General features: G+C 39.7%; 2 protein-coding genes across 2 annotated transcripts; one reads left to right on the forward strand and one right to left on the reverse strand.

Moving 5' to 3' along the window:
* Positions 1–1,311: 1,311 nt before the first annotated feature.
* LOC309496653 (uncharacterized protein) lies at positions 1,312–17,712 on the reverse strand. The gene is made up of 3 exons (XM_082166719.1): positions 17,619–17,712; positions 13,988–14,101; positions 1,312–2,717 (listed from the first exon to the last, which is right to left on the reverse strand). Exons 2-3 carry the CDS (start codon positions 14,061–14,063, stop codon positions 1,870–1,872), a joined length of 924 nt encoding a protein of 307 aa, XP_082022845.1. The 5' UTR covers positions 14,064–14,101; positions 17,619–17,712; the 3' UTR covers positions 1,312–1,869.
* On the forward strand, positions 4,759–13,979 carry LOC309496654 (uncharacterized protein). The gene is made up of 4 exons (XM_082166720.1): positions 4,759–6,175; positions 7,087–7,410; positions 8,936–9,188; positions 9,292–13,979. The coding sequence occupies exons 2-4, from the start codon at positions 7,285–7,287 to the stop codon at positions 9,696–9,698; spliced, it is 786 nt and encodes a 261-aa protein (XP_082022846.1). The 5' UTR covers positions 4,759–6,175; positions 7,087–7,284; the 3' UTR covers positions 9,699–13,979.
* Positions 17,713–27,122: the final 9,410 nt, after the last annotated feature.

The following is a 27,122-nucleotide window of genomic DNA, read 5'->3' on the forward strand; positions in this document are numbered from 1 at the left end:
CTCTCTTCATGCTGTTGCATTGATGTCTATATGCTGAGCCACCACAGCTGAACGCCCATTGTGAGTACTCTCTCTTGAAGCTACATTGAACGTTCTGAATGTTTCCTCTCTTCATGCTGTTGCATTGATGTCTATATGCTGAGCCACCACAGCTGAACGCCCATTGTGAGTACTCCCTCTTGAAGCTACATTGAACGTTCTGAATGTTTCCTCTCTTCATGCTGTTGCATTGATGTCTATATGCTGAGCCACCACAGCTGAACGCCCATTGTGAGTACTCCCTCTTGAAGCTACATTGAACGTTCTGAATGTTTCCTCTCTTCATGCTGTTGCATTGATGTCTATATGCTGAGCCACCACAGCTGAATGCCCATTGTGAGTACTCTTTCTCGAAGTTACACTGAACGTTCTGAATGCCTCCTCTCCTTATGCTGCTGTATTGATGCTGAGCCATCGTCTAAAGCGCTGTCTTCTACTCTGAGCCACCACAGCTGAACGCCCATTGTGAGTACTCTCTCTTGAAGCTACATTGAACGTTCTGAATGTTTCCTTTCTTCATGCTGTTGCACTGATACCTATATGCTGAGCCACCGTCTAAAGCGCTGTCTTCTATGCTGAGCCACCACAGTCTAAAGCGCTGTCTTCTATGCTGAGCCACCACAGTCTAAAGCGCTGTCTTCTATGCTGAGCCACCACAGCTGAACGCCCATTGTGAGTACTCTCTCTTGAAGTTACACTGAACGTTCTGAATGTTTCCTCTCTTCATGCTGTTGCATTGATACCTATATGCTGAGCCACCGTCTAAAGCGCTGTCTTCTATGCTGAGCCACTACAGTCTAAAGCGCTGTCTTCTATGCGAGTCACCACAGCTGGACGCCCATTGTGAGTACTCTCTCTTGAAGTTATACGGAACGTTCTGAATGTTTCCTCTCTTTATGCTGTTGCATGGATGCCTATAAGCGGAGTCATCACAGTCTGAAGCGCTGCCTTCTATGCTGAGCCATCCCAGCTGAACGCCCCTGTGTCCGAGAGTCTTGCCTCCAGTACCATAGTCGCCCACCAACGGGCCTGACCTCAGCGTCCAGATACTTACCCCCCGTCCACATCCAGAGCAGCCTCCAGTTTTAGAATCATTTAAATAATAAAGTCTTTTAAATTGTTACTCTGTTGTCTGTCGTCTCTGGGCTGTGGGGTAGCTCCTCGGAAGGGCACTGCCAAGGGGTTAACGGGGAGGTCGGTCGGCGTGGTGCCACCGTATCACCGACCTGTGACAATATAAACAACATTAAAAATTGAATTTTCACCACAGGAGGTCTTTAATACAGAACATTTATTTTAAACTAGTAATAGGGTAAAGAAATGAAAATAAGACAAAATTAAAATGGTCAAATTAACGTTGAATGTATGAATCAGAAGCCAAAGATTGTAATAGAAAAATCACTAAATAAACCAATCCCACCTATATAAATTTTCACTAAAATACACAAAGCATTATTATTAGTGAAAGTTTAATACAATGTGTTCTTATAAAGTGCGGTCGCATAATTGTATCTAACTTAAAAGTTTGCTTTTATGTGTACTGTGTGTGTATATATACACACAAATATATTATATATATATAAAACTTGTTTAACCAAATTCACTATTTGCAATATTTACATTTATTCAGTTCCATCATTATATATATATATATATATATATATATATATATATATATATATATATATATACACACATACATACATACACAACACACACATTTACATTGTGGCAGTTTACAGCAAGACAAGCTTATCTAATATTTTGAGTAAATGAAGTGAATGCACAAGTGTTTTGAAATTGCTCTTTTTACTAAACCTCATGCACAGATCATTCCAGTTTCTCGTCTGAATGAGTCTGCATATGACGTTTCAGGTCTCTTTTATACATAAAACTGTTTCCACACTGAGGGCACATGAAAGGCCTCTCTCCTGTGTGAACTCTTATGTGAATCTTTAGGTTTCCTTTAAAAGTGAAACTCTTGTCACACTGAGGGCAGATGTAAAGCTTCTCTCCCGTGTGAATTCTTATGTGAACGTCAAGATTTGCTTTGTTTTTACAAGTCTTTCCACAGTGATGACACATGAAAGGCTTCTCTCCAATGTGAGTTATTACATGATTCTTAAGGTGATTGCTGTCTATGAAACTCCTTTCACACTGATGACATGTAAAACTGTTTCCTCTTGAGTGAATCCTCATGTGCTTATTATAAGTGGCTTTAAATCTCATACTCTTTCCACACTGATCACATGTGAACGGGTTCTCTCCGGTGTGAACTCTCATGTGAGTCTTAAGACCTCCTTTTCGTGAGAAGCTCTTCCCACAATGATTGCAGATGAAAGCGTCTCCTCCAGTGTGAATTTTCATGTGGACGTTAAAGTTTCCTCTTTGAGTGAAACTTATTCCACACTGTTGGCAGGTGAAAGGCTTCTCTCCTTTGTGAAGTCTCATGTGGACATTAAGGTTTCCTCTATGAGTGAAACTTTTCTCACACTGCTGGCAGTTAAAATGACGTCTGGTTTTGGCCTTTTGACCTCTTTTTCGTGAGGAAGTCTTTTTTGTCTTTGAGCAACCAAAACAGTTTTTTCCGTTTATAAAATCCTGATCTTTCTCATTCTGAATTTTCACTTCAATTTCCTTTGGTTCTTGACTCTCCTCTTTCAGCTGCATCAGCTTGTCTAAAACAAAACAAATACGAGTTAACCCTTTTTAATGACAAAGCAACAGAAATTAAACACAAAAGCATCCAAAACAAATACCATCAATGGTATTAGTAACCAGCAATGAGTATACTAGATCCTCTACACACTAAGCTACTGAAAAGAGTGTGTTAAAAGTTTTATTTCAAAGAGTTACATGTGCAGATTAATTCAATCATAAACTAATTACACCCTTGGCAGAGAAATAACCCCCAAAAGATCATTGAAAGTCATTAATGTGCAAGATGTGAAAAGTATTGAATAGATATTACAAAAGAGTCATTTTAAAAATACACATTTTATTTTATTCAACAAATTTAAATTTATTACACACACTTTGAGGCTGCATCCTCTAACTTGCTTACATGGTCTCGCAGCAAAAGCATTGTTTCTAAATAACCATCCAGAATATAGGCAAGCTGCTGATATATGAGGGCAATTCCATGCAAAGGTCATCTTTACCATGAAAAAATAAAGTTTTAACCAAAAGAACAAAACCCTTTTTAAGTTGTCCATTTAGGTCTGTAATATACTGTATTAATGTGCTTTAACAAAAATTAAGAAAATTGCCTTGTTTATCCACCAGATATGAGGTGAGCAACAATGCTTAAATTGCATTTTCAACCAGCCATATTTCATGCTTTCAAAAAAAGGCATCAAAGACCCCCCTTTTAAAACTTTATTTCAACAGTAAGCATTTTGCAGAAAGATGAATATAGAAATAAATATACTAATTTGGTCATAACAGCACTGCCTGTTGAATTTATAAGGGCTATAATAAAGAGGTCTTGACGCTTCAGTGCACTGTCACGTCCATAACGTTTTAAAGGTTTAGTTTATTCAATATGACAATTATAAATGCAAATAACTTGAAACTTTATTTACAAAGCTAAATTATGTTTATGCTTATTAGGATCGACAATTCATCTCACTACTTTGCTCTGAACAACCATAATAATGCGTTACGGACGTGACCGTTACGGAAGCTTCATATTAAATCATGCATATGACTATTGTGATCTGTTTCAAGACAGAAATGATTTTGGCCACTTCATAAAAACTTTTGTTTTGTAGAAAGACTTTCTTTAAAGTGAATTTCGTTTTGTATAAATTGTATCTTAATAAAATGTGATGATTTTGACTCGCGACTGTGCGTTAAAATCCATAAACTGGCCGAAATCCGTGCGATCATTTAGACTGTCTGTCTTCCGTTATAGTCTCTGCTTTAATGTTCCGTCTGTGTGTTTATAGGAGCCTATTCACGTCATAGTCGAGAGGCGTCCTGCAATTGCGCGGGGAACCTGATTGGTTTAGGCGCGAAACAGGCGCCCTCTAATTCGCTCGCGCTTCCTGTCATTCAAGCTCAGGTTTTGACAGCTCGAAGATAGCGTTATCTTAAAGCTAAATGCCTACCACAACGACGGATGGATAAAATGGTAAGATGATACTAAACACCGCACACAATCAGGGAAAATAAATTTAATAAAAATCCAGTTATATTAATGTCATATCAAATAGCCTTGTACCTCAGAGTCATCACCTCAGATAAGATACTATGACAATATAACAACCTACTTTATAGCAGGCTATATATGTATACATATGTGTGTGTGTGTGTATGTGTATGTGTATGTGTATGTGTATGTGTGTGTGTGTGTGTGTGTGTGTGTGTGTGTGTGTGTGTGTGTGTGTGTGTACACACATACATGTTCACACACACACACTAGGGTGACCACCTGGCTATTGCTCTGTTGCAGGTCCTGATTTTGCGGGACACAAGGGAGACAACTTACTATTATTATACTAGATGTATAAATATAGAGTTTATGTCTTTTTGCAGTCATGTTAACATGTTTTAAATTGCTAATGGGCTTTATAAAAATGACGGCGCTGATCGGCGCTGTGTGAACGTCACTAATAATATAAAACTCTATTCAACAGTGTCTATTCATTCTAAATAATTAAGTAAAAATAATAATCCAATCGCTAAAAAGCACATAAATTCCATTAGGAAAGGTCCACAGTTGCGCGTCTCTGTCCACGCAGCAGTCATCAGAGAAAACACCCTCTTTTTCTCAGTGTTTGTTTTCCCGCTCTGGCTAGAACCAATAATAACGGCTGCGCATGTTCAGTGTTTTCTTCTTAATATTTTTTATTTTAGAATTGTAATTTAAAGGACGATGAAATAAAATGACGCAGACAAAATTAAAATGCGGGACACTGCTTATGACTTGCGGGACAAAGCTTCAAATTTCGGGACTTTCCCACAAAATGCGGGACAGGTGGTCACCCTAACACACACATATGTTAAATAATTTTATAAAAATTATAAATGCCAATGGACCTAATACTAGGCTGCTTCACTATAGGTAAAAGCTATGTCCAATGTTGAACGTCAGAAAGCTTTCAGGGAAAGGCACAAAAATGATGAAAACTACAAAGAAAAGGAGAGGAAAAGAAAGATAGAGGAAAGGGCCAGAAAAAAAACTCTGCAAACTAATGAGGAGAAAGAAAGAGTTTGCACTCTTGCAAAAGAGAGACAAAGGAAAAGGAGACTCCGTTTTAAACGTCAACATTTAGATGTACAAAGGGCTCCTGTCCCGGCATACAAGAGTAAGCAGTCTCTTGGGAGGGCAGTCAAACGAGTCCTCACTGCTCTTCCTCAAAGTCCAAACAAAAAAAAAGCAGTGATGAAAAAGATTGTTGACACAGTTGGATGTGTTGAGCACAGTGAAATGAAACAAGTAGGCCTATCAGTTACAACAGACCACATTAAAGAAAAGGTTAAGCAATTTAATGTCCGGGATGACATCTCACGACAGGCACCTGGGAGAAAAGATTCTGTTAGCATAAAAGAAGATGGAGTTAAGAAGACATATCAAAAGAGGCACTTAACTATGTCTATTTTAGAGGCATATAGAGTCTTTCAGCAAGAGTACCCAGAGATTCAAATCGGAAAATCTAAATTTGCAGCACTGCGGCCAGGAAAGGTCTTCACAAAAGCAGAAACACCTCGAAAATGTTTGCCTCTGTAAATACCATGAGAACATACAAATGCTGCTTGAGAGTGTACATAAACACATTCCACGACATGCTTTCGAAAGCATACCAGCATTTATCAGAGCTGTGGTCTGCAGTCCTGACTCTCCGGAGTGTATGTTAAATGGATGTGAAACATGTTGTGATGCAATTCTCCTTCAGAACATCATTAGCAACATCCCAGATGAAGATAAGAACATCCAAACAACATGGCATTCATGGGAATCTGAAGGGGGGTTTCAGGTTAAGATAATGAAGAGTGGAGTATTGCGCGGTTGTGTTCGCATTGCTGCTGGCGTCGACCACTAAATTTCTTAAGCACTGCTTCATAAAAAGAAATCAAAGTGCAGTTTTCCAACAGAAGATGAAAGATGCAAGTGAGACTACAGTGGTGTTAGGCCCTGTCCCAAATGGCGCACTTCATGCGGACTTTCGGTCTCGTGGACTTGAATTGCGCGTGCTCGCTGAGTCTACGAGTCCGTAGGCCGTCCCATTCAGCATTTTACCGCTCTGAAGTGTGCTCAGCAGCGCCCCCTTTGTACCCTTGAAGCGGTCTTCCACGAAGCCCGCATAGATGCAGGCTCCACGCACTTTAACTACCCAGGAATCCTTGCGAAAGGCCAATCAGACAACAGATGGGAGGAGATTTCACTCACGGATAATTGTTGACATGGCTGTGAAGAAAATATTACTGTTTTTATTACCTAAATGTACATTTTACCAGTTGTTACCTACAGTTTATACAAACATTATGGTCATCGACCAGTGGTTGATGTCTCAAACATAATAATAGCATGTTTAATAATACGATCGCATTATGATTCATTAAATAAATAGAACCGAATGGCAGGGCTTTACTGAGTCATATGTAAACATAGTATGAATATTGAAACCTGTAAATTGAAAAAAATATGTTTAAATTATGTTTTAAAATTGTAATCTTAGTTCAAATGGAACATTATGTATTATTATGTACAACTGTATACATCATTTAAATGAGCATGATTTATCTATTGTCTAATGCCCAGGTGATATGCATAATATCAAAATATAGAACTGTAAAATTAGGCTGTGTAGTGGACATGCAGATAAGACGTCGGAGCGCAAAAATGTGATTTCTCCTGTCCAACAACAACCAGACCGTTATTTCCGGCATGCCGATCGAGTCTGTCCCAAAAATACCTCTCAATGCGCCCTCGTGGACTCGCACCAAGGGCCCTATAGGTCTGCACTACATGACGTCACCAAAGTGTGGACTCTGAGGAAGTCCACAAGTCCGGAGTGTGCCATTTGGGACAGGGCCTTACAGATTGATTTTGCAGAAAATTACACTACTGCATATCAAGATGAAATCCAGGCAGCCCACTGGACCAGCAGACAAGTCACAATTTTCACTGCTGTTGGATGGAGCAAAGCAGAGGTGCAATCCTATGCTATTGTCAGTGATTCACTGGAGCATGAAAAGAAGGCTGTTGCTACATTTCTCTCCAAGGTGGTGGATGACCTGATGAAAAAAAAAACAAGCATGGAAAAGTTGCACATCTTCAGTGATGGAGCAGCATCGCAGTTTAAAAACAAATTCATTTGGTCATTCATGTCCACAATTTTCAGGAACATCTTTCCAGACCTTAAGGTATGACTATTCAAATGTTATTGTATCATTATGGACTTGTGTGTTAGAAGGTTACATACAGGGTGTCTACAGATATAAACAAGTTAAATTTAAGACTTTTTAAGACCTTTTTAATGCCACTTTGAATGAAATTTAAGACCAAACCTGTGATGGAAATACATATTATATTACATGCGTATATGTAATATTTAACCTAAGTAATTGAAATAATTTAATATTCACTCAGGGCCTGAATTTCATTTTGAAAAATGGGGGGGAATGGGGGGAATGGGGGGGGGGGGGGGGTTAATTTGAGGGGGGAGTTTAGACTTTTTTTTTTATTACATGTATCTCGCTTAAATGTATGCTCACTCATTGCATTTTTACAATGGGGTAATTTTGGTCTTAAGAATGTACACAACACAAGGAAGCTTGATTTCAATCTTTGAATTAAATTGAAAAAAGTAGCACAAATAAATACAATAGAATAAAGATACCAATAAATAGAAATAAAGAGAAAAGTTTTTGCTTAGGTCTAACACTAGTATTCAGAAATACTACAGAGACTGAATAAAGTAATCAAATGTAAAATAACACTGGGTAGTATTTTAGTCCTGACTAAATTAAATACATAGGCTATTAATCCTGATTCCTTTACAATGAAAGCTATGGTTTGTTGTTTTGACAACCAAATTAATGACAGACACATATGGCTGCTGTCCCTTTAAGAGCTAGTGCACGGATCCTGTTTTCATTATACGGTCACGTGCGATTTATGCTTAAGACATAACCGACTGTGTTTAGAGGATATTCACCAAGACCGAAATTGACATCATTTTCGCATGTTTTTGACTGTTACAGCGATAAAATCCACGAAAAATAACTTTTGTTACCCACGAGCTGTTTGTGAGGCGGCTTTACTCTATGTATTTGTGCAGAAAAAAAAACATCTCTCTCAGACAGCGCGCAAGTAACGTTACTGAATAGTTTCAAATCGCGTGAATGTTTAATCAGGTAAAACTTTAAAAGACGTGCAAATGGTAAAGTTACTTATGATGCAATGCTGGCCCGATTATGCAAGTGACAATTCCGTCTATCCCGACTCCCGAAACGCGAGAGTGTATTTTTACCTCAGTATGTTTCTTCTGGGAGTTTTTTTGTTTGCCGTTATGCTCATTTGTTTTGATTTCTTCCTATAAAATCTATCACAGAGACAAGCAGCGCGAGCCTCAACAGCGTTACCAGAAAAAGCATACATTATCATTATCAATAGCTGTTTATGTAATAAAATCTGAATCATTCTCGCGATTCGATGCTTCACTGGTTATTTGATGGATATTAGGTCCGTCAGACTGGAGAAATTTTAGCGGTAACGTGACCAGAAATATTTAAGACCTATCGAATCTGAATTTAAGACATTTTAAGACTTTTTAAGGCCTTTTTTTAGGAAAACTTTATTTAAGACATTTTAAGACTTTTTAAGGACCCGCGGCCACCCTGTACATATGGTGTTCTTTAGTGATATTCATTTGACTCTTTAATCCAGGTGGAATGGCACTTCTTTGCCACAAGTCATGGAAAGGGAGCCGTTGATGGAGTAGGTGGGACAGTGAAAAGGTGCGTTAGATCAGCTGTGCTAAGCCGCAAGGTAATTGCGAACGATCCACAGTCCTTTGCGGAAACAGCTGCACATTACTGCCCGAACATTAATATTAAACTCGTTTTGGAAAGGGACATCCAGATGTTCACACATGAACACCAGCTAGAGCGTCTGTGGACTAATGTAAGACCTCTCATAGGTAAGTATTGGATAGCAATTTGTGCTCCCTAATGAATGTGTACATAATGTTATTCAAAGCGATATCTGTATTATTATGATGACCTCTTTGCACTCTTTCTTAGGAACCCAAAGTGTGCACCACATTGAGCCCACCTCTTGGGGCCTCATCAAACATAGTCCATATTCATCCTCAGAGGCAGCAACACACGCGTTTCATCATTCAAGTGAGGTTGAGCCTCAAGCCCACCCATGTGAGCCATTGGGCAACATAAAAACAGGTGATTGCCTGCTGATCAGTTACAAAGGAAAGAAGTCCAGCAGGGAGTTTGTCGGCCTTGTCACTGATTTGGATCCTGATGGTTTTGAAATGCAATTCCTAAGGAGAAACGATGAACTGGGCTTTGTCTATATCCTGCCCACAAAGGAGGACAAGTCGTGGGTGGAGAAAGGACAAATTATCCACCATCTCAATCCTTTCGTTGACAACAGAGGCCGTTATAGTTTCAAAGAGGCTGTACTGGCAGAATGAATGAATGAAAAATATTCATTAAGAATTTTGATGAAAGATGAAAGTGTTAAGCATGAACGAATGAAATACATAAATCAAATAAATACCTTCACCCTCATCTTCTCTTATTGTCAATTATTTTACATATTGAATTACGATGTATAGTAGGATCCAAGCTAAAAAAATAACTAATTCATAATGGGGGTGGGGGGGGGGATCTTCAGAATAATTTCAGACAGTCTTCTTAATGTCAAAACAGCCATTATGCATCAACAAAAGTGCCATGATTGTTTAATTGTTGATTTTCCAAACAGATTCTATATGTATTTCAGACGCGTCACATCCATAACAGGGTTTTTGTCACATCATAACGTTGGTTTTTCCTCATAATACACTTCATAAAAATATATATATTTTAAACATTGATATTTTCATGTTCAGCTAAGACCCCTTCATCATGTGGATAGCAATATTTATACATTGGACTTAAAAGTTCACAGACTTTAAAGGAAATCGAACAGAATACCAAAAACTCTGTCATTTCCCGTCACATCCATAACGCATGCATATTTTCCTTTTGTGGGGGTGCTTAAATTTATTTTAGAAAAACATATTTTGCCTGTCAATTCCCCAGATTGGGTGCTCTGAGAATATGCATTTCCAATTTAAATATTGTAAGAAGTTTTTTTTTTCTGAGACATTTCACCTGTCATTATGAGTTCAAATGTCACATCCATAACGCTGGAATTGCCCATGAATAGAAAAAAAAAAAACACAGGTCAAGTTAAATTACTCGTTAACACGACAAAGATGTAGTAAAAACGGAGAAGATTTTTCTTTGCACAAACGGCAATGTTGTCAAAAAGAAATCCCCGTTAAGACGGATGGACGAAAATGACTAAAAACGCTGTATTATGCATGCCAGGCCAGTAGTTGGTGATGTCACTTTGTAAGGAACACTACGTGCACATACGCATTCTTACAGAGCGGGGAATACAAACAATCAAGATGGCAAAAGCATTGAACTTTATCTGGATGGACGATGAGGTTTCTTTATTTCTACAAGTGATTCTGGACTAAAAAGCGGCAAAATGTCAGGAAAATATGGACTGGGAGTCATGCCAGTATTCTGACATCTTGGAGGCATTCCATTCAATTGATGTCAACGCCAGAGGTTGTCAAGTCCCGAAGAGACCATCTTCAAGTAGTTTTGGTCATTACGGTCATTTATACAACAGTTAGGTCCGGTCCGATAACTGATACATTTCTGATTTAACAATATGGGATTCCATGAGAGGGGATATAATGGCTCGTTTCCACCGAGCGGTACAGTACAGTACTGTACTGTTCAAGAAGGTAAACCCTGATCCGGCTTGCGTTTCCACCGCCAACAGTAGTACCCTTACTTGATAGGCGTGGTGTAGCCTATTCCGGAAAGAAGCGATCAACGTCATTTTCGCGCAAAGAAGAAAGCGACATAGTAAACAACAATGGATGACATACTGCAGATCTTGTTCTTTGGCTGTTTGTCACAAGGAAAAAGCGCCGACATTAGGCGTTTCTCAATACCAAGTACGCAAAGTTTGGACTTAGGAGAATGACTCGCGAGGACGCGAGTCCAGTAATTCTGCAAATGCAACATCGCGTTCTTGAAAGCGTCACTCAGCTCGCTCTACTTCTCCGGTTATCTCTGTATGTATATTTTAGGCAACAATAAAACAAAATGTTATAAAAACACCACACTGCCTCTTTTCGTTTAAATTAAAAAATATATTAAACATTAATATGGTCCAGGCAATATGTGCATTTGTCCTCTGATCATCTTCACTGTAATAAATGTAAAAATGACAAAACTCAACCCTTTCTCTTTTTGTTAAATTTCAGTTATCAATAATAGCCATTATAAAAGTATAAGTGAAAGGTACAAGAAGAAATAAAGCAAACAATTCAGTCAAACATACAAAGCGCTCTAGTCTAACGTTACAATGGTAAAGTTAAATAGGCTAAATATAAAGTTATGAAATTTCACTTAGCCCTCAGCCAAAACGATTGGCCAGGGAACAAATTATAGATTCACAAGACCAAAGGTCGCCCATTAGATTTACTCAAGACGAATTATATCTCATGTTTAACCACTACAGAGACGTCAGAGTCAGCGGCAAACGTCAGAAGGACTAGCCAAGGAAAGGCTGTTCAAGGCGGGGTACATGAGCGCCGAGCGCCCGGTGATCACCTGGAATGGATCTCACAACCTGGATCAAATTTTCATAAATCTTTATAAATAAAACAGAGATTTGAGCTTTAAACAACCACATTCTCACCTGAAAAACTCTTAAAACTACATTTCGTGACACAGTAACAGTAGTATTGTATTTCAACTGTATATTAAAAAAATGGCACCTCTTATGTTGTCATTCCCCTTGTAGCACGCCAAAGTGACGATACTGTGTCAACCAATCAACGTTCTGCAGTGAGTCTAGCTCCACCCTTTAGTACCGTACCACTGTGCTAGTACCCCAACGGAAGAGTACTGGAAAAGTAGTACGGTTCGGCATTTTGGTACCAATCACAACTTCTGACAGTGGAAACGGAAATAATTGCGTAACATACTGTACCGTGCCGCTCGGTGGAAACGAGCAACTTTATGGCAGAACATTTTTATTGGCTTGTATGCTATTGGTCTGTATGTGTACCTAGTTGATGGTCTTTGCAAGTTGTCTTTGGTGTACCAGTGTTAAAATGTGTTGCTGGTGCACTGAAAAGCAGTGAAAACTTGATGCACGTCAATTATGCATAAAACATTTATTCTGTGAGAGAGTAACGCAAAGATTATTTGTGTTAAAATAGTACGATTGTTTAGCTGTTAAGGTCTATAGACCGTAGTAAATTGATATCTATAGACCGTAGTAAATTGATATCTTGCAACATATGTTCAACTGCAGCAATATTTTTGTCAGGCGCATGCTAACTCATACTTTTTTGCCTAATGAACCTTTTAACCCTCTGGTGCTCTCCTGTCATTTTTGGAGCAAAAATGTTTACGTTTTATTTATTTTGTTCAAAGAATTTTTTACTTAATCAGAAACTAAACTTAAAAGGCACGAAACTTTTTAAATATCAAGCTGAAATTTGGAACAAAACGTGTTTGAAAATAGTATTTTTGTGTTTTTTTCGAAACAAAAAACATGAAATTCAGTAACCTTTTTAAGTTCACTTTTTTTAACTTTTTTCACTTCCGCAATAATCTGTTAAGTGTCGTCTTTGAAAAGAGACCAAACTTAAGCTGTCTTGAATGCTTTTAGAGCACAGACTTGAGTTGGAAATTAAATTTTCATGTCTATGCTCAAAGTGAATAAATGGATTATTAATACAGCATAAATATAATTTAGTACCATAAAATCCCAAAATACAAAATATTAAATAAAAAACATTATCGAACTAGAATCTAGTTCATTCATTTAATTGAAATAAAAAGAACATTTCTGTCACCTTTAGAAGGTGGTTTCCCTGAATGCACTTTGAGCTTTGATGAGAAAATAGAGGCTATAATACGCTGTACTGTTTAGCCAATATCTTGAAAATGCATGGATAGGGTGCCGATACCCATATTTGATACTGTTTCAGGACACTAACTATAATTGTTGTCTGTATCAGTTGCTGGTGATGAAGTCACACTTGGAGGTTGGATGATCAGCATTGAAAGCCACATCTGTGAAGGCATCCACCTAACTTCATCTCAGGACATCTTCGCCACCTATCATGTCTTCAACTTGCAATATCAAGAAGAAGCTGGAAGGACATTGGAGTTTGTTCAAGAGGTAAATCCTCTGCTAGCCCTAAATATTGTTCGGACATTTTGCCCCTCTTTCCAGTTCTGTTGAGGATACTGGCATTATAGCAACAGCTTAGATGATGTATGAGGGGAATGCAGTGTGGTTTGTCTTGAGTGCAATTAATCTTTACTTACCTCATCTAATATCTTAAATTTCTCTGTTATTACATTTAGGCACTTCATTGGTGTGAACTCTGAGAGGGGAACAAAGGCCAGCAATGTGAAGGTGGTGTCCAGGAATCCAACCGTGGCCACCCTTATATAAAACCTACTGGACTTTAAATTGGGCTTTATTTAGTCATGTGAATTCTCAGCATTGTGTTCCGTTTAGCCCAGTCTCACTGGTGTAGTGGAAATAGCATCCTTTAATGAATGCATTCGATGCAATATTAACGTTAAAAAATATAAAACATTTCTGTAAAGCTGGACATTTTAATATGGATCAATGACTGAGTTCTGCTTTGAAAATGAAACCAACCTGTTTGTGTCTCAGTATCTTCATGTTTCACTTCTTCAATCTTCATGTTCTCACTCTCCTCTTTCATAGACGCCATCTTTATGTCATGTGGATCTCAGTTGCTCCAACCCGAGTCTGTCATATTGAAGATAAGAATAATTAACAGAAAGAAAAATAAATCAAAACTACAACTCTGTGTGCATCTCACTCTATGTAATGATTTGTAGATTACTTAATAGGGCTGCACTATTGTTTTTAAACCGAAACCGTGATTTAAAAGGGTGCGATTAAGCAACCACTTAGTCGTTGAAGGTTTTTGCATCCTGTGTATTTACCGTTTGACGCAGTGTTTAACCAATAGAGGGCATTTTAAAAGGGTCATGAACTGGCTTTTTAAAAAAGTTTTATACTGTTGTCTGAGGTTGTTACTTATTACGTTTGCATGGTTTTTACATTCAAAAACAACATGAATAAGTAATAGGCTATTTTCTACCCTGGTTTTTATGGGTGTGCCGCATTGAAGACTTGGAAGTAAACACCCAATGCTATGATTGGATAACAATTTTACATATTATGAGTTTCGACTCCCCCGTCAGTTCACGTGGGGAATAGTTTTGAAAACTTCCAATGTGAAAAAAATGGTTCGCTCACACATGTTCGACCCAGAGTGTGATCACGAATCGCAGGACAATACGTCCTTCATAGCTGGACACTTCTGTGACTGGTTAGACACGTACACAATCAGTAGGCCTATATCAAACGATCTGTAACAATGCAATACTAGCACATGAAAAAAAAAAAGTTACACTCACATAAGTGTGTTGCACGCACCGTTCCTGTCAGATCCAATATAGAAGGCAAGCATCATTTTTTTTAATCTCATTCTGTCTGCAAATCCAGCCTCTAACCTGGGTCTTGTTTACGTCACAATGTCTACCCATTATCTTACCATTAACATCATTAAAAATCAAGTTCAACCACACATTGCTAAAATTGTAATCCTAGGGAAGCTAATATGCAGCGACTGTTCTTCCACAACCAGGCACTGCACAATATTTTGTAATCTTCAGTGGCATTTTTATTGCTTGGTAGCTCGATCCGGTTTAGCGCAACGTAGGCCTATGTTACCTATAACATGTCATGGTGGACGGAGCTACAGAATTAGGCGTTGGTCTTCTGTTGAGGCAGTGGTTCGCTGCTCTCTGATGTCACAGGTAGGCCAATTCGCAGATCCCACGTTTGATGATCCAGCTGTTAATAAAAGCTTTTATTTGACTAAGAATGTTTTCAGCGCCGAAGTTTACAGGATATTCTTATATTACGATGACCTATATCAAAAGTTCCAAGGAAAAATAGATTTTTCAATTCATGACCCCTTTAACACTGCACATGCTGACTGACAGAGCCAAGAACAGCATTTTGAAAGATGAGTGGGAGCAGTTCAACTCCACAACAAAGTGTGTCTGTAACAGAGGAGAGTCCTTTTGGATTCTGAAGTTCTGATGTACTTCAAAGGCAAGTACTGTGTAAAATCTGCTGAACGTCTGTGTTGACCTCGCGAGGCAACACCCAACCTGTATCAACACCTGTAGAAGTATCACAGACAAATCTATTATGAATGCATGGCCACAAGGTCCACCAATGAACGCAACCACCGCAACTGACATCTAAGCAAATCAAGCGTTAGAAAGTGGCACACCCAATGACAAGTCTTCATGAAGCTACTGCAAAAACTGGCTAAATATATGGTGCCGAATAATGCCAATACATGTGAGGGATAGCACAGGTACGCCTGTAAGATATCTACTAAAGATCTGGAAAATATCTGCTGTGTAAATACATCTGATAAACATCTTAGAAAGGGCAGTTTTACATGTATTCTAAACCATAAACCTCTAACAGGAGAGGAGACGTCTCAGAGATGTATTGCAGATGAGCAAACTCTCTAAAAAATATAGCCTATATACATCTTGCAGATGTAAATACAGACATCAAATCGATATCTCTGAGATGCTATCAGGTTTGAAGCTGAGCTGAAAGAGGTGGACTATTACACAACATCATGACATGTGGCCACAGCTGAATCATATTATAGTCTCACTGTTCATCTCTTCTGTGAGGATTTTGAATTAAAGAGTCGTTGTTTACAAACGTCGTACTTTGAATTATTCGAAAAATAATGCACACCCAAGATGGAAATGCGGCCACAATGCAAAGCGCGTTATTTTTCGAATAATTCAACCGCCCGAAGTCAATTATTCCGCTTATACTACGGTTACCACACCATAAAACATCCTTCAGATGTTTCTTACGCATCTCATCCCACACTGCTAATTCCAAAACATAATTTTAGAGCTAGTAGCGGATACTCGAGCCCCTGATAGCAAACTAATGCAATTTAGAGAGAGAGAGAGAGAGAGAGAGAGAGAGAGAGAGAGAGAGAGAGATTGATTGATTAAGCATATGTGAAGAATTACCTCAGTCTGTGTCTCTCAACAGTTTGTGGTAGAGGCCTCTACCAATAGTGAAACTACATGTTGATCTGCTCAAAGAACAGCACCATAAGAGAAATTAAGTTGTTAAACTATTTTACTGATAAAATCGTCAGAGCAGTGCTGACAACACACAAGTGTGTGTCCATCAAATTACAGTGAAGCTCAACTGTTTTTGTACGGTGCTCGGTCTAAAGGATTTAAGCAGTGAATTTTGAAGATATCTCTTCTAGTAAACTCAGAGATGTGGATTCGGACGGCAATTAAATTACCATACGACCTTAGTGTTTAAAAAAAAAAAAAGGAGGTAATTTGGCTGGGGATTTCTACATGAGTGGTGAGAGAAAAACACTGACATTATGGATTCGGATGGGAATAAAATACAAACTAGGCTAACCCCTGTAAAAGCTGAAAATACTTTTGTCCACATGAGAAACAATTAGGCCTAACATCTGAATAGTGCTATTGTTGCAGCCTTAATGTAGGTTTTGGTTAGTGTTTGTATTCTTAAAAGGTTAAGATTTGTTAATTTAACTGTATTTAAGATACTGTAGTTATTTGCTGAATTTGTCAGATTCAATTCAATTTTGACAGATGTTTTTATCTTTATTTGAAGAAAAAAAAAATGCCACAATGTTAGTGGTTTTAAATAATCATTAGAAGAGTTTGTGATTACGCCTGGTCTTTCTTTGGTGCTGTTAAAACACCTAAACAAACATGTAGGTCTTTTTTTATAATAGTAAATCGCAATTTGGATCAGAAAATAAAATAAAATCGTGCAGCCCCATTACTACTAATTTTACCAGATTACACTTATTACATTCAGGGTTCATGTACATTTTTAGAAATTGCCCAATAAAACATTTGCATTTCAAACTAAATTTTAGGTCACAATAAAATGGATCAGATAATACTTTAATTGCAATTAAAATGCCTTTACACACCTGATTCACGTTATATGCGAGAAATTAGACGCACCTTTGCTATCATTCATTTGTGGACGCGCTTTACTCAATAACAATAACGTTTATTAATGTTAGATAAGCATTACAATGTTACATTCAAAAATAATGAATTGATGTACAACACTTATAAAAACTATAAAAAAGAATGAACAGTGTGCATCGATTTAAATACTTTAAATGCATAAAAACACAAACCTTTCTTCAGCCGAATCACAACAGATGCAGGAGCGCGGCGCTGCCTAGTGACGTCACATCGCCACACCAAAATAAAAGTCCCGCTCGCGCTGCTGTGTCTAAAATCACTAAAGTGCATAGAAAAAAAGAAAAACATACTATAATAATAAATAATATATCAGGAGTATTCAGAGTTGAAATCCTAGTGAAATACATATTTAAATACATTGTTCAATTGTGTGCTGAAAACAACTGCCAGTGAAAGAGTATATCTAATATCTATGTAGGAGAAACAGTCGGTTTGAATGCAAACACTATTTAATAGGTTTTGGGAAAAACATTTTTTACTTAGTTCATTTATGCTTAAAGTTTTTCATGAAAGAACCGTAGAATAATTGTTATAAAATAGCCTAAACAAGATTTGTCTTTAGTTTTTTATCTTAAGTAGGGCCATAGACTACTTTTAAAACAAAAAAACAAATACACAACATTCATTATTAACAGGTTGCCGTGTGTTATTAATATAATATGCAGCATTAATTGTGATTGTCTATTCTTCTCTAAGATCACAGGCCATTTTGGATAAGTTAATGAGCTAACATATAAATCCGACAGACTCCAAATCCCATTAAGCATAGTGATGTAAATGAACATGGCCCATTGCCTGCCATAACTCATCAAATTGCAAGATCAAAAATGAGTGACAGCGGAGTGGAGACATCTGGTTGGAGCAGTTATATAACACTTCATAAAACAAAATGGTAATATTTCTCATTTCATCGTTTTGTTTTTCTATGTTTTTTCTTCCCCCAGGCATCCTCCAGGATCAGGATCCTCTTCCGCGACGTCCACCTCCCCGTTTTCCCTCCTCAAGCAGCATTTTAAAGAGGTAAATGGAAATATTGAATGTAGCCTGTTAAACTCTGTAGTGTAGTTATCATTGTCTTGTTAATTTTTTGTTTGATTTTTACTCTTACAGCTGTTGTATTGTGTTATTTTTTTTTTTAGGTCATCTGCTGCTGATGGAGTTCAACAGGAGAATCCTCCTCTTCCTCAACGTCCACCTCCGTTTTCCAGTTCTCCCTCTTCAGCAGGATTTTGGAAACCTGTTAATCTCTGTATTGTAGTTACCGTTTCAATTTTAATTTCATTTGTTGTTTGATTTTTACTTTTCTCCAGTATTTTGCTGATGAAGTTTAGTGTGTTTTAAAAAAAAAAAAATATTATAAAAAAAATTATTTGTTCATTATGATCTTTTATTTAATAATTTTGTAGATACTTTTTTTTGGTACAATTTTAACAGATGTGTGTGAGAAATGTATATGATTTTACACACACACACATATATATGCTGTTTGTTTACATTTTTAAAAAATAAAATAAACTAGTACATTTCTCACCACTGTCCTTTCTATCTGTGAAATAACCTCATGTTATTAAAAATGGCACATACATTTAGGAAACTGAATAAAGAGCAGACTAAAAGGAATTGAATTTTGTTCTTTTTATGTTGTGCATAGTTTAATTGCATTTTTAAATTTGCATTGTTGATGTTTTCACACTTTTCCATAAAGTCCCTCGGAGCCTTTATGTGGCAGCAAATCATATCAATGACTTATTAACAGTTCATGTAGTCTTTGTGTATTTATATATTATATTATATTATGTGTATCTTATTTCTATATCTTTATTTCACTATCTGTGTACTGTTGTCATCTTGCATGTGCAGACTTACTTGGCAATAAAGCTCTTTCTGATTATTTAATATTTACTTAAATTATCACGGGAAATCGTTGTCCATTTTGCAATTGGTGATAAAGAAAAATATCGCGTCACAATATTGGAATTTTTTCCATTTTAAACCATGAAGGCGAGTCAGTGGATTTAACAAGCAATGTGCAAACTTTACCTTCATGTCAAGGTGGACCACAGCTGCCCTTTGGACAGACCCCAGCTTTTACCAGTCCGGGGTAAGCTTGAGGACGGTCTCAAGGCGGATGGTGGTCACTACGGACACCTCCAACACGGGTTTGGGAGCTCTGTGCAAGGGAAAACCGAACCGACCTCCAGCTCTTGGATGAGCACGGAGAAATGGCTGCATATCAACTGCCTAGAAATGTTAGCGGATTTGCTGGCCCTCAAAACCTTCCCTACCACACCTGACAGGTCACCATGTCTTAGTCCGATCGGGCAACACAACAGTAGTGTCCTACTCAAACCGCCAATGTGGACGCAGGTCGAGATCTCTGTACAAGGCTGGCCAGAAGCCTCCTCTTATTGGCGAGGCAACCTCGCTTTTAAGTTTATCGTTTTGAATAGAGGTTGATGATATTTAAAATCCATTGGTGTAGCTAAATATAGTTCATAGACTCCAGTTTAATTCCATTTGGGACAGCAAATGAATAATTGGAACAATAACAAGAGTTGCCGTTCAGAGCCCATATAAAAGAAACGGGAGCAACAGAAAAAAACAATTTATAAGAAACAAGACAGATCATAATCTTCATTTAAACCGAAAGGGGACATGCTTTTTAAATTAAACATCTAAAATGACTCTCTTTTTAAGAGTTTATTATTAATGTCTCCACCGCGGCGGGAATTTATTACTTTCTCAGTGCCTATGCATTTAAGTTGTTCAATATTGTGATTATATTTAATGAAATGTCTAGCAATCGGCGAGGTTATACCGTGTCTGCGAATGGCTGATTTATGTTCACTTACTTACGTCTCAATGTTTTTATATGACATTGAATGAACCATGAACAATGAACGTATATCAATGGACATTGGAATAGGTAGATTACATTCTTACTCGAACATGTTATACAGGATTTAATGTGATATATTTTTCTTGTGGAAGAACACGTAAAATTCTGATGTGTAATTGTCCCAACATTGTTTGTAATCATTATTCACTGTTTCAGATGGACTTAAACTGGTGTTGTGAAGAGGCAGAGACAGTGGGATCCATTTGCAGCTTTATTATAGAGTAGTCTAGACAGGCAGGGTCAAACACAGCAGACAGGGCAAAGCAGGCTAGGCAGAGACAAACCAGGTGAACAGGCAAGGGTAGAGGCAGGCAGCAAGAATCAGGAATCAATAGACAATCCAGGTCAGGGCAGGCAGCAGAGAATCAGAAACGATAAACAGTCCAAGGTCAGTAACAGGAATCAAACAGAGGAATAAACGCTCAGAAATGATGGCCAGGGCAGAATCAAGACTTCGCATTGAATGTGTGTGTGGAAGTGGTTTATATGAGTGTGTGTAAATGAGGTGCAGGTGTGTAACGCAATCAGTCCCAGGTAAGCGGTATTATGGGAAATGAAGTTCAATGGGTAAAGTTAATATTCCGGGGAAGGTTCCCTCCGGTGGTGAAGAGGAGGCGGTGCGGGAGCCTGCTCTGTAACAACTGGAGTCTGAGGACTCATTATTTGATTGTTTAATCATGATCACAATCACCTGAAGACCTGCAGCGTGCTTTCTATATACTCATGTGTATATAGAATATATACCCCCCCCGCGAGCAGCTCCTGAGGCGAGAAGGCAAACGACGCCGGGGTCTTCCACGAGGTCGAGGGGCCGGTTTTCCCGGATGCATCCGATGAAACTCTTCTGTGAGTGTGGAGTCTAGGATATCTCCTGCGTTGACCCAGGATTGCTCCTCCGGACCGTACCCCTCCCAGTCAACCAGATACTGGAGGACGTTACCCTGGCGCCTGGAGTTCAGCAACTTGTGCACACGGTACGCCTCCTCGCCGTCAACCAGGATGGATGGGGGGTCTGGAGCCGTGACTCCCTCCTCCGACTCTCCTCTCGGACCACCGGCAGGTTTCAGGAGTGACACATGGAATGTAGGAGAAATACGGTAATTAGCGGGCAAATCAAGTCGAAAAGATACAGGGGAAATTTGTCTGAGAATTTGGAACGGACCAACATACCTGGGACTGAGTTTGCGACATGGAAGTCGAAGTCTGAGATCTCTGGTAGAGAGCCAAACCCACTGGCCGGGTTGATAAACTGGAGCGGGGTGACGGTGACGATTAGCCTGGACTTCTTGACGTCTGACGGCGTGGAGGAGATGAGTGTGTGCCTGATCCCAGACCTCTTCACTCTTTTGTAACCATTCTGTGATAGATGGCAAGTCAGTGGGTTCACCGGACCAGGGGAAAAGTGGAGGTTGGAAGCCCAGGATGCACTTGAAAGGAGTGATGCCTGTAGCAGGTTTGACCAAAGAGTTCTGAGCGTATTCAGCCCAGAACAGATACCTGCTCCACTCGGTTTGGTGTTGTTGACAATAGGAGCGCAGGAAGCAGTTTGTCCGTTGGACTGGGGATGATAACCAGAGGTAAGGCTGATGTTGACATTGAGGTGTTTGAAAAAGGATGTCCATACCCGGGAAGTGAATTGGGGTCCTCGGTCAGAGACAATGTCGTCAGGAAGGCCGTAGAAGCGGAAAAACTGGTTGCAGAGTAATTCAGCAGTCTCTAATGCAGTGGGGAGTTTGGGAAGAGGGATTAACCGGCAGGCTTTGGAGAATCGATCTACTATGGTGAGTATGGTGGTATGGCCTTGTGAAGGTGGCAAGTCTGTGATGAAGTCGATGGCTATGTGAGACCAGGGGCGTTGAGGTGTAGGCAGAGGAGTTAAGAGACCTGCTGGGAGTCGTCTGGAAGACTTGGAGGTATTACAAGTTATGCAGTTCTTGATGTGAGTTATGGTATCTGATTGTAAAGTTGACCACCAGAAGCGGTTCTGAAGTAGATGGATAGTAGCCGTGATTCCGGGATGTCCTGAGCTGGGTGCAGAATGTACTTGGTCGAGTAGTCTTGAGCGTAAAGGTTCTGGAACGTACAGAAGGTTTTCGGGGCATTCGGATGGAAGTTCTGTTTGGTGGTTGAACTGTTCAATTTCTGTGATTATGTCCCACTGTACCGGGGCTACCAGGAGACTCTCGGGAATGATGGTGTCGTTGGGGAGAAGTTGAGTGGGTTCTTCTGCTTGGCGGGAGAGAGCGTCTGCTTTTACGTTCTTTGATCCTGGTCGATAGGAGACAGTGAATTGAAACCTGGTGAAGAATAGAGCCCATCTAGCCTGACGAGGATTCAGACGTTTAGCTGATCGAAGGTATTCAAGGTTCTTATGATCAGTGAGGACAATGAAGGGTTGAGCAGCACCTTCCCGCCAGTGTCGCCACTCCTCGAGGGCGAGTTTCATGGCCAACAATTCGCGGTTTCCCACGTCATAGTTTCTTTCTGCTGAGGATAGTTTTCGGGAGAAGGCGGCACAGGGTAACATTTTTTCTGGGTTACCTTGGCGTTGAGACAGAATGGCTCCGACCCCGGTATTGGAGGCATCCACCTCCACGATGAATTGACGTGTGGGATCTGGGTGTCGAAGAATGGGAGCGGAGGTAAATTGGGTCTTTAGCTTTTCAAAGGCTTGTTGAGCTTCAGGGGACCAGGTCAGACGAGACGTGTGGCGTTTGGTCATGGTAGTTAGAGGAGTGGCTATGATGCTAAAATTTCTGACGAAACGTCTGTAGAAATTGGTAAACCCTAGGAAGCGTTGCAGTTCTTTGACGGTTTGGGGTAATGGCCATTCCAGTACCGCCTTGACCTTCTTATCATCCATGGCCACCCCTTCTTGGCTGATAACATACCCTAGAAATGAAGTGCTGGTTCGATGAAATTCACACTTCTCTGCTTTCGCGTAGAGTTGGTATAGTAACAGACGTTTTAGGACCGTTCTGACATGGTGAATGTGTTCTTCTAAGGAGTTTGAGTACACCAGGATGTCGTCGATGTAGACAATCACCCATCTGTCCAACATGTCCCGGAACACGTCATTCATGAACGATTGGAACACTGAAGGACTGTTAGCCAGGCCGAAGGGCATAACCAAGTATTCGTAGTGCCCGCTACTGGTGGAGAATGCTGTCTTCCATTCGTCACCCTCACGAATCCGAATTAAATTGTATGCATTGCGAAGATCCAACTTGGTATAATATTTGGCTTGTCTAAGTTGTTCGAGAGCGGCTGGAACCAAAGGTAAAGGATAACAAAATTTGACAGTGATGTCGTTCAGTCCACGATAGTCAATGCAGGGTCTCAAACCTCCATCCTTTTTCTTCACAAAGAAAAACCCGGCAGATGCTGGAGAAGTTGATGGTCTAATGAAACCCTTGGCTAGTTCCTCTTGGATGTAAAGTTTCATGGCATTAGATTCGGGTTGCGACAGGGGAAAAATTCTACCTTTGGGTGGTGTGGAACCTGGAGTGAGTTCGATGGCACAGTCAACAGAGCGATGTTCAGGAAGTTGAGAGGCTTTCTTTTTGCTGAATACTTCAGTGAGGTCTGCATATTCGGAGGGTAGTTTTACTTCTTGGTTATCAGGAGGGGACACGATGGAAACAGGTTGAGAAACTCGAGTGATTTTCGAGAGACAGTGTTCATGACAGTGCTCACCCCATTGTGTGATCTGGCCATCTCTCCAAGAAATGTGTGGATTATGGGTGCGTAACCAGGGTAGACCGAGGATAATAGAGTGATGAGGGGCTTGGATGACATAAAACTGAATGGTTTCTGAGTGCAGGGTACCGACATGCATCTTGATCTCTTCAGTCAAACGATGAACTTTTCCTCCTCCGATGGGATGGCCATATAGCGCCTCCACTGTCAAAGACTCACAGGGATTTAATTTTAGTTGATGTAATGACGTGAATTCATGAGAAATGAAGTTCCCTGAGGCTCCTGAGTCGAGCATGGCAGTAGTGACAATAGTTCGGTTTTTGATGTGCAGGCGAATGGGTAACAGGATACTGGATGTGAATAAATTCTCGTTGGTGTGAGAACTCAACGATTGAGGTTTGCTGACAGGACGAACAGGGCAGGAAGCTTTCATGTGACCTGGTTGACCACAGTACAGGCAAAGACGGTTCTGCTGGCGACGTTCTCGTTCTTCAGGTGAAAGATGAGAAAATCCCAGCTGCATTGGTTCATGCATTGTAGTGGATTCGTGAGCGGTGTATAGGGGTGTTCTGACTTGGCATCGAGAACGCATGAGATTGTCTACCTGGATAGTGAGATTAATGTATTCGTTCAGGCTCCTACCTTCATCTCGGCAGGCCAATTCAGACTGTAGTTCGACTGTGAGACCTTTTCTGAACAGAGTTTTGAGGGTATCCTCTATCCAGTTGGTTTGTGCAGCGAGAGTGCGAAATGTGAGAGCGTAATCAGCGGCGGTGCTTCTTCCTTGAGAGAGTTTTAACAATTGTTCTCCCGGACCTCCTTCTGCTGTGGAGTGTTCAAAAACATTACGGAATTGTTGAAGGAATGCTCTGAATGAGGAAAATGACAAACCCTCTGGTCTCCAAACTGCCGTGACCCATTCAAGTGCCTTTCCCGTCAATAGTGAACAGACGAACGCGATGCGTCCGGCATCGTTAGAGTATAATGAGGGTTGCTGATCGATATAGAGATTGCACTGTAACAGAAACCCCTTGCATTTAGTGGGATCACCGTCATACTTCTCCGGGAAGGCAAGACGAGTGTTGATTGAAGTACTGATGGGATGTGCTGATGCACTTTGTGCTTGTTCCGAAGGAGCGTGACTGGTTGAAGTTCGGAGAGCTTGTAGTGTTTGAACGAGTTCCTCAGTGAGGGAGGTAAGACGACTCAGCTGATGATGATGAAGAGATAACTGTGATGCTTGAGCAGATGGATCCGTAAGTGGCGAAGTCTTCTGTTGTGAAGAGGCAGAGACAGTGGGATCCATTTGCAGCTTTATTATAGAGTAGTCTAGACAGGCAGGGTCAAACACAGCAGACAGGGCAAAGCAGGCTAGGCAGAGACAAACCAGGTGAACAGGCAAGGGTCGAGGCAGGCAGCAAGAATCAGGAATCAATAGACAATCCAGGTCAGGGCAGGCAGCAGAGAATCAGAAACGATAAACAGTCCAAGGTCAGTAACAGGACTCAAACACAGGAATTAACGCTCAGAAATGATGGCCAGGGCAGAATCAAGACTTCACATTGAATGTGTGTGTGGAAGTGGTTTATATGAGTGTGTGTAAATGAGGTGCAGGTGTGTAACGCAATCAGTCCCAGGTAAGCGGTATTATGGGAAATGAAGTTCAACGGGTAAAGTTAATATTCCGGGGAAGGTTCCCTCCGGTGGTGAAGAGGAGGCGGTGCGGGAGCCTGCTCTGTAACAACTGGAGTCTGAGGACTCATTATTTGATTGTTTAATCATGATCACAATCACCTGAAGACCTGCAGCGTGCTTTCTATATACTCATTGAGAATAAGTGAAACTGTCACGCTGACGAAGGCAAAGAGCCGAAACATTTGTCAACTTTATCTCCTGTCTATAATAAAAGATTTTTAGAGTGCAGAACTTTTTTGCAGTGATAAAAATACAATTTATGGCACTCAGGAATGTTCAATTGTGGTGATAGAAAAAAACAAACGAAACATTTGTTCTTCAGAAAATGTACAACCATTGAAAGTGTGAACCAATTTTCTCATGGAGCCACATTGAGATCCCTATATCTCTGGAAATGAACCATATTGGGAATTAAAAATTAAGAAACCAAAAGATGAGTTAAGAATTAGAATCTAAAAGAATCTAAAGATACGAGTTACAGGCATGCAAAAACGTTTTCCCATTTTTGAACTGTCACCGTTTGCATATAATGTAACAGATTACTAAAGTCAACTGATTTAATTATTAGACCTACCAATCTCTGTGCAAAAATAAAATAATGATGCTGCCATCTTTCTAAAGTAATTTTTACCCACTATAATCTGACTAAATCTCAGATGAAAATTGTCATTTTGACCCCCCTCTTCAAAACAGTGGATTAGTCAGTAAATATACATCCATCACATTTAATATTTTTGGATTTCTTCTGCATTTATGTTTGTCTTTCTTCAAAAAAATGGATCCGGTAAAGTTTCTGAAATTTGCTTGATTTTGACAAGGAATGACCCAAAGGTGTCTATGTCTGAAAACTTTTATACACATACTTAACTGCAGATACTGATATGACATGCACCGTGTGGTACAGTACCAATATTTTGAGCATCCTTTATTCTCCTTTCCAGAAGTTGGCAACCCTAAGTGATAGTCACATTGGCAACACTGTGTATCCACAATTTCTTGCCTCAAAAGCAATCGGATGGCTACCTTCCACCAGGCTTCGCTGACTGGGAGGATGAAGCTCCACGATGGGGCATCGAGAGCACAGAGAACCCGGGATGAGGAAGAAAGCAAATGTGAAAGTTTTTATTATTTTATTTTTATAAATTTTTTTTTACAAAACATGTATGTTTTATGATTATATAATTCTGTCGGACACAAAGTAAAAAGTTCGTTCTTCCAGACCTTAAAAGAGCAACATGGTAGAGGACCATCAGCTGTCTCTTCTCTAGGAATACCTGCCAAAATGACGAATGTCTGCACGAAGGAGATGAATGTCTGCACAAATGAGACGAATCTCTGCACAAATTGGATGAATGTCTGCACA

Source organism: Leuciscus leuciscus (genome assembly GCF_965113295.1).
Source record: "Leuciscus leuciscus genome assembly, chromosome: 4".
NCBI lineage: Eukaryota > Metazoa > Chordata > Actinopteri > Cypriniformes > Leuciscidae > Leuciscus > Leuciscus leuciscus.